We start from the raw sequence: 8,389 nt of genomic DNA, 5'->3' as shown, positions 1-8,389 counted from the left end.
CCTGCTCGAGATGCATCTGCGGATGCATGACAAGGTACAGTTGGCCTTTACTGCGTCTCTACACTGTCGGCCCATGTTCATTCTGGCATCAGTAATGACTCTAAGATCCTTTTCTGCCTCTGCCCTGACGAGAAGGGAGTTTCCCAGCTTGTAGGTATGCTGCTGGTTCTTCCTCCCCAGGTGCAGCACCTTGCACTTGCCAGTGTTGAAACCCATCCTGTTCTCATCTGCCCACCCCTGTAACCTGTCTAGGTCTGATTGCCGCTTATTCCTCCCTTCTAGCGTGCCCACTTCTCCCCACATCTTTGGTAACTTTCTCTTTCCTGTTACACTGAAAAACCACATAAAATAAATGGTCTGTTAGTGTAACTAGTAGGGTGGTGCAATATTTTGCCAGCTGTTTTGTTTTGAAGCTGTTTCAATGTATTTTGAGCTTGAAATAACGAAATTGAAACTAAATAAAAACATTCAAAGCAAAACAAGGGCACTTGAAACATTTTGAAAGTTTTTAAATGTTTTGAGTTTCGAAGCCGGGCTTACTTGGCTTCAGCACTGGTCCCAGCTGGCAGCAGCAGCCTCCTGTCACCCAGTACAGATCTGGAGGCCATGCCCCCCGGGAGGATTCTTGCACAGCCCCCAGCTGTCCCAGGGGTGCAGGCCTCTGGATCTGCGTGCCAGATGACAGCATGCTTTTGCTGCCGGCTGGAGCCAGTGGCAGCATCCATCTTCCCGTTGCCTGGCATGGGCTGCACCCAGCGCCGGTCCCAGCTGGTAGCAGTAGCCTCCTGTCATCTGACAGGCAGATTGGGGGCCTGCCCACATCCCCGGGAGGGCTGCGGGGTCTGTGCCAGACTCCTTCTGGGAGTGCAGGCCTCCAATCTGCCTGCCGGATCACAGGAGGATGGTTCTGCTGCCTGAGGCCAGTGGCAGCACCAATCTTCCTGGTGCTGGGTGCAGGCGGCAGCAGCAGCCTCCTGTGATCTGGCACGCAGACTGGGGGCTTGTACCCCTGGGAGGAGTCTAGCACAGCCCTGTAGCCTTCCTAGGGGTGTGGGTGGGCCCCCAGTCTGCGGGCTGGATGACAGGAGGCTGCCGCTGCTGGCAAGTAAACAGGAGTTTTGCTTGTCAACACCTTGAGGCACAGTTTCCCAGGAAGTTCTGCACCTGTCTTCTTGAAACTTGGCAGGCTTCATGCCCTCAGAAGGGGCTACCATCCCTGCAAGGTTCATTCAAATCAGGCAAGGAATGACACAGTTTTAGGCATTTTGATGATTCCCCATTATACCCTATGGGTGAAATGTCAAAACAGTGTTGAAACAGAGAAACAGTTTTGATGAAACAAAACAGAACAGTGCTTTCAAAATTAAATGAAACTTGAAACGAAACGCTGTCCCGTCGAAGCAGAACGATGCTGTTTCGCACAGCCGTAGTAACTAGTACTGTTCTAAATACTGGAGCATGGGGCTTTCAAGGATACTTTAGTGCAGTGTTTCTCAACCCGTGGGTCGTGACCCAAAAGTGGGTCACAATAATATATGAAAGGGTTACAAACAAACTTTAAAAACAGATCAACAAACTTTAAAACTGGATTCTCCTTTAAAGCAGGAAAAACCTGGGAAGCTGTGGTTTTCTCTTGCAGGCTGGCAGAGTCCCAGCTTGCAAGGGGCTGCATGGGGCCCCCCCATATCCCATACCCACCCCAGTGTCTGTCTCTCTGTCTGCTTAGAAATAATTGGTGGAAACCCTGATGTGGAGGCAGTTAAACTAGTATCGATGTACTGGTACCTGGATTAATGCTGGTTTAATTATTCTAAACTCATGTAGCTAAAATAGTACAAGAATAGTATGGGGCCAGGCTCCATTTTCCCAAACCTCAGCTCAGCTCTCCACCTCTAATCAAAACATCCAGGACTTTGCTTTCTGTTTCATTTACCCCTGCTGGTCATAGCAGATATCTAGGCCAGCTCCCTTGCTCTCCTTTTCTCCTTCTGCAAGCTGCCCAAGTGGACCGAGCTGTTGCTGGCAGTGAGGTGCTCCCCAGACCCTGGAGCCAAGGCCTTGGTGTTGGCAGAGGGGATCTGTGGAATGTCCCATGCTGTGTTCTTGGCTGTGCATCCAGACAACAGGGAAGATGATGCAGGAAATGCCAAGCCTGCAAACTTTGGAAAGCCCAGCTGTTCCTCTGGAGCCCTTCTTCCCTGGGAAACTGGGGTGGAATTTGGATTGCAAGCTGTCTGGCACAGGACCCTTCTTTCCCTATGTATCTGCTGTATTCAGCACGTTGGCCACTGGTGTCATAGAAATAGCTCATGGTTTGTCTTAGTGAAGCCTGCTGAGGGACTTTTCATATTGCTCTTAGCAAAAGTCTGTGCAGTGGAAGGACTAGAAGGGATCTGCAGCAGCAGTGATAAAAAGCTGTGAAAATTATACACTGAATCCTACCCTGGTACCTCACGGTGGAGACCTCTTGACTAATCTCAGCTTTCCCTTCAGTCCTGGGGTGAGGGGCCCTCATTTGGTTTCTGACCTTGTACCTCTGGTAAAGTGAGGAGTTTAAAGCACCCAATAAAGTATTGGCCTGCTTCTCTTGAAGTTGGTGGTAAATTTGACACTGATTTCAGCGGGTCCAGAAGTGGTGGGAGCTCCTGCTCATGCTGAGTGCTCGTGAACATTCTGCTCTGTACACATTGTACTGTATGCGCCTGCAGGTGCTGCCCAACTCTTCACACTCCCCATGAAACCTGGCCCTTGTGCAGGTTGTCTAGTAGAACAGAGCTGCTGCACATGGAAAACTTGCCCCCTTCTCTCTTGTTTCTGAAGGTGCTGGTGCCCATAAAACAATGAATGAATTCAGCAGAGCCCTGACCCCAACCCCCACAGAGCACTGGTGACTACCTCTTTGCCAGCACACTTCCTTCCTCTTCCCTCTCCTCCCCACCCCCACCCCCTCTATTTTCAATGCTGGCTGTACTGCAGCAATTCAGGGCAAGTATGTGTCAGAAAAATCCAGCTGTATCCAGTGCTTTGGTGTATGCTGAGAGCTGCACGTATCAGTGTCCCCAGCCGTGCTGCTGTGTGTATATGGGGACAGTCCAGCTGCCAGCATTTCGCAAGACCTAACATTCACATGAGCAAGGTTTGCTTTGTCTGTGGCTGCATCTTGGTGGACAATCCAGGTTGCTGAGTATTTAAGAGCTGGGTTTGAGTCTGGAGTGTTTGTTGTTCAAAGTCAGTCTGGCAGTTGTTTATGTCCACCCCTTGTTTGTTTGTTTGCATGTGTGTGTGACAGAGGCCAGGTTGCATATTTGTGGTGGTGATTTCCACAAGCCCATCCTGTCTTTTTTTGCAGTGGCTCTGAGCAGGAAGTCATTAGCCCATTGCACAGCCAGCCCTGGCTGCAGGGGGAACCTGAAATATTTGTCGTTCATTATTTCAGCTGAATTCTTTTAGTAAATCCAGCAGCACAGGGCCAAAGTATTTGCAGGCGTAGCTCCATCAGATCCTGAGCTCTGAGGGCTGCTGGTGCCTTAAGCATTAGCAGAATTGCATCCCCAGAGAAGTGGGTCCATAATCTAAAAGCAAGCGTGGTTATCTTCCCACAGATCTCCTGGACTTTGACACCACTTTAGGGTAAATCCCCTTACAATAGCTAACATAAAATTGCAGAGGGAGAGCTCTGAAGTTAAACACTATCAGTTAGAGGGAGGGGTTTGGGGTCTTCTCTGCTCTGCAAGGTGGATTTGGCCAAATGCCAAATACTGCATACATGCAGCATATTAAGTGCTTGCATGCAGGTTGCAGAGGGTGTTCCTCTCCCTGCACCTCCTGCTCCTCTCCCATTTGTTACCAAATTGCAGAAGGAACATTTGTCTCTATTACAGTAATAATTGGACCCTCCGACAGCATTTCCTTCATCAGTCTGAAAGTGAGCTGCGACATTTAGCGGCTGGGCAAGAGGAGTGGGAAACAGAGAGGTGAAGGACAACACTTTCAAGCCAAGCCCCCTAAACTGGCAACTTTATTGGGTGTGGTTGCTGATTTAAATGCCTGACTAGAGTAAAGGAAGTTTGGCTTCAATAGCCCATCTAATATGTTGACAAGTGTCTAGAACAGAATCCAGGTGTCCTGACTTTATAAAGATGTTTGTTGTAGTCCCTCAGTCCCAGTTTCCCTCCTAGATAAAGGTTGGAGGAACAGGGTATAGTCAGAGTGTTTGGGGCAGTAGGAACAAAACACCAGGGCCAGACTCTGAGCTATGCATCTCTGGAAGGCCCAACCCAGGAGAGGGTTGTGTGGTTTTCAGTCATCCTTATGCCCCCTAGAGTTGAGGCTGCTGCAAGACTGAGATGGCTCCTAATTAGAAACTCAAAGCCCTGGGATAACTTCAATTTACAACAGCTGTAGGTGGGCTGCTGCAGAAGTGGAAATAGCAGGAGCACAATAAGCTTTCCTTACTCCTCCAGCTGCCTGACAAGCGGCTTGCCACTTCCTCAACATGCTAGAACACCGTGGTTGGTGTAGGAAGGGTGATTTTTCCAGTAGGATTTGTCTGTCAGGGTCTGTCCCAATGAGGTCTCTCTTTCAAACTCTAGATTGACATAATGAACACCCTCCACCACATACCCATCCCACACCTGTTCCTCAGTACTTAGTGCTTTCTTTGGTGTGGGTCTAACCATCCTAACTTGTCTGCTTTCTCTGCTCTCAGTGTTCCTGACCGGCAGTGACCGCATTCCTATCTATGGCATGTCAAGCTTGCGCATGATCATCCAGTCCACGTCAAGTGGAGAGCAGTACCTGCCGGTGGCTCACACCTGCTATAACCTCCTTGATCTACCTAAGTACAGCAGTAAGGAGATCCTGAGCGCACGGCTCACAAAAGCCATTGATCACTATGAGGGGTTTAGCTTGGCCTGACCAGCACGAGAAAAATGCAGGCAACTGTCCACAGAGGAACACCAGTGGAGTTGGCTCTATTTTTGTGAAGTAATGGATCAAACTATTTAAAATAATTAGATACAGAGGCCATGGAGACCCAGCTGATCTGTGAATGTTTTGGGGGATTTTAGCAGGGAGAGGAAATTGCTTTGGCATTTCTAACCCACCCAGCAAAGTGAGTTCAACCTTGTTTTGTTTTCAGTTTTTGTTTTCCTAACGGCTTCTTGCAGTTTTCACCTCCCTCCCTCCTTCCCCCAACAGCCTTTTAAATCAGCATCACTGTTTTGATCTTTGTTGTTCCTTCAATGGTAGAACTGCTGGGTGAAATGGTGGTCTCTCTCTCTCTCCTTTCTTTTTTTTAAACTGTGATTCCTCAGCCCTTCTCCACCCCTTTAAATTGCAAGCTGGTTCTTGCTTGCTTAGAATTGATATATCCTGTCCCTTCTGCACTGCTTCCCTCTATCCAGGGCAGCTGAGTACTGGCTGGGTCCTTTTATGTAAAGCTCTGTCCCCAAAATCCCCCCGCACAATACACTTCTCATGGTACGTATTCATTATGTTTGCACCAGACTGTCAAGACTGTGGGTTATGTAGGGTGATTTTTCTTTGGTTTTGAATTTTGCTTCCAAATGGAGTCACCTCAAGCTTTTAAGGAGTTCTCTAGAGTGGGCTTGTGTATAGAGTTGAGGAAGAACAAATCTTAACTATAATAATGTTTCCTGTATTGCATCTCTCCTATACCATGTTCGTTTTTGGCAAGTCTGCAATAATAAACCAAGGTGAGGGCTGAACTTGGCCCTTTAGTTTTCCCATTGTTAGATGCTAGATAGCTGTTCTTCTGCCATCCTACCCTTTTGGAGGAGTTGCACAGGTATCAAAGAGTTCCAATCTCCAAAAGAAAAAAAAATCAAACCCAAGTGACAATGTAGCCCCCTCCTTCCCTTCTCCCCCCTTTATGGCTGTGTGTATTTGCAGTCAGGGTTTTTTGGGGTTTTTTGTCGTTGTCGCTGTTTGTTTTATTTTATATTTAACTATTTGACTGCAATACTTGACATTTTTTTTCTCCATTAAATTTGGGACTCTTAAGGACAATCTTTTATTGATCAGATTTTGAAATGTACATTAATAGTCCTGGGAGAAAGAAGAACTAAACATCTGTTTCCCAAAAGATTATGGCTCCTGCCTCTTCCCCCTCCTCCATAAAGAATTAAAATGGTGAGCAATCCCTCATTTTCCAAAATTTGGTGTAAACCTAATTTTAAACCTATGGTGGTTGCAGAACGGACTCATTTATAAATCATGCATTACTTATGCACCGTGTTCAATATGTAGTATTGAACTTTGCACCTCCTGAGAAAAAAGAAGTTGTAAGCTTTCAGGTTTTTTAAACGAGGTAAGGGGCTATGTTGGTAGCCTCGCAGCCTCTTTATAATACAGCATTAAAGACAAATATACAGATCTATGAAATGTTTATTTTCTATGTGTGTGTACATAGTTCAGTATTATGCAATAAATTTGATGTTTAATTCAGATTTAAGCAGTGCTCTATGTCAAAGACTGGGGATATGGGATAGGAGTAACCTCTGAGCTTCATTTCAGCATTGAAAGTGGGTAGTGTATGCTCTTCTAAATGTTCATTTCAGTGAAAGTACTGCAAGGGATGGTGCAGTTCTCTCCCGTCTGCTTTGCTCTGCTCATCACATCACTTTACCCAGCTCTTCTAAGCACTTCCCTCCTGCATCACGAAGATGTGTATTTTCAGGGCCTATTTCACCAACCAGGGCAAAATTAAATGTTGCCACCCCTTTCCCTACATTCACAGATAGGAGCCAAAACAGCCTGTTTAAAGCTGCTGGTCATCTGTAATCAGCAACCATCCTGTTTTTGTCCAGAGAAGAGACCAGCTTGGCATGTTTGCCAGCTTTCCTTCATGGCAGCTCAAAGTATGGAGCAGTGCACTGAAAGCTGGCAAAGAGCAGGACCCTAAGACACTGAGCACTGAACAAACACAGACTGAGAGACTGTCTTAATGGACAAGACGGAGAAAGGAGGTGTCTTCTAGTAGTATATCTAGTAGTAGGTGTTTACTATGATTATTTTTATTCCATATCTAAGCTATAGCTTGTCTACAATTAGCCTTGTGTAGCATCAAACCACAACATGTACACTAAGCAACCCTTGCCATCTCTAACCTAGGTTTTTTTTCAATCCATCTTTCATGACTTTTCTGGAATGGGTCACACCCAGTGCCATCCTGTAGCTTAATAGTTTCCTTTGCCTCTTTTCTTACCCAAAGCTTGATCAAGAGAATATAAGCAAGTGCTATATACCATATTGCCATTAAGCAGCTGAGGGCCTAATATAGTGTAGAGTAAGAAGGGCAGAGGAGTTTGGCTGAAGACCATGCGAGGCATTGATGCCAGAACTGAACTGCTTCTAACCTTTTTCACAATCCATGCTAATTAAAAAAGCAACTCTTTGAGAGACACAAATAACCCTCATTAATGCTCACAAAGCTCAGCTTCCTACCAGAGTGTGGTTTTTTTTGTATCATTAGTGTCATTAGTACTGGGAAAATGATAAGCTGCTCAAAAAAACTGAGAGAATAACTCTCTTCATTGTTTCTCTCCAGTACTGTGGGGATTGATGTGTTTTCTTTTTACCCGCTTTCCTGGACTGGGATGCTGGAGGAGAAAGGATTAATACGACCTGCTCCTAGTTTAAGTGACCTCTGGAGCAATGTGGCTAAGAATCTACTTTAAATTTACCTGAATCTCAGTTGCCTCCAAAGGAATAAACAGTTGTAGGTTAGGAGAAAAAAACATAACAAACCTCACTCTGTGTTTGTAGTAGGACATTATTGTGGGGGGGGAGGAAAGGGCGTGTTTTGGCACGTCAGTCCTCTGAATAGATTAGGGGTGGCAACATATGACCTGCAGAGCCACCAGATCTAGCCCACAGAGCCGGGGTTTTTGTGGCGTGTTTGTGGGCAGGGCTTTGCCCATGCAGGCGCCAGACAATGAGGAACTGCATCCACAGCACAGCCACGGGGTAGGGAAAAGCGGCTGCAGCTAGGTGAGAAAGCCAGCCTGTCTCTGACTTGAGCTGGATTGTTCTGTCCTATGGTGCTTAAATGTCAGCGACCACTGGACTAAATACCTGTGGCAAAAGAAAAAGCTAATGAAGAATCCAGGCCAGGTTCTTGAAAAATTGGTATTCTTCCTTCATCCCAGAAATCTTGAAAGGGTTTCTAAAGGCCATTCTTTGTACCAGTTAGAAGAGCAGCTCAAGATAGTGGAGAATACTTGCCATTTCAATCCAGTTTATATCATGGTACAAGCAAAAGCTGCCCTTATGTGAAAGCAAAAGGTGAGAAACAGAAGCACCTCTTAACAAGTTGTGGAACCAAGTTGCAGAGTGGCATCAGGACCAAGAATTGGAGGGGTGGGGG

The 8,389-nt window shown here is 46.4% G+C and overlaps 1 protein-coding gene across 2 annotated transcripts in view; it reads left to right on the top strand.

Moving 5' to 3' along the window:
• The window catches only part of HERC3 (HECT and RLD domain containing E3 ubiquitin protein ligase 3), a 96,872-nt gene extending 90,405 nt beyond the window's left edge, over nt 1-6,467 (top strand). For both annotated transcript variants that reach the window (XM_019526253.1, XM_019526252.1), the window contains one exon: nt 4,709-6,467. In XM_019526253.1, coding sequence (XP_019381798.1) covers nt 4,709-4,917 — 209 coding nt within the window. In that variant the 3' untranslated portion in view covers nt 4,918-6,467. The remainder of the gene's footprint in view (nt 1-4,708) is intronic.
• Nucleotides 6,468-8,389: the final 1,922 nt, after the last annotated feature.

The sequence above is a fragment of the Gavialis gangeticus genome, unplaced genomic scaffold (genome assembly GCF_001723915.1).
Source record: "Gavialis gangeticus isolate Ggan-Ray unplaced genomic scaffold, GavGan_comp1, whole genome shotgun sequence".
Classification (NCBI taxonomy): domain Eukaryota; kingdom Metazoa; phylum Chordata; order Crocodylia; family Gavialidae; genus Gavialis; species Gavialis gangeticus.
This window is presented reverse-complemented; position numbering and strand designations above follow the sequence as displayed.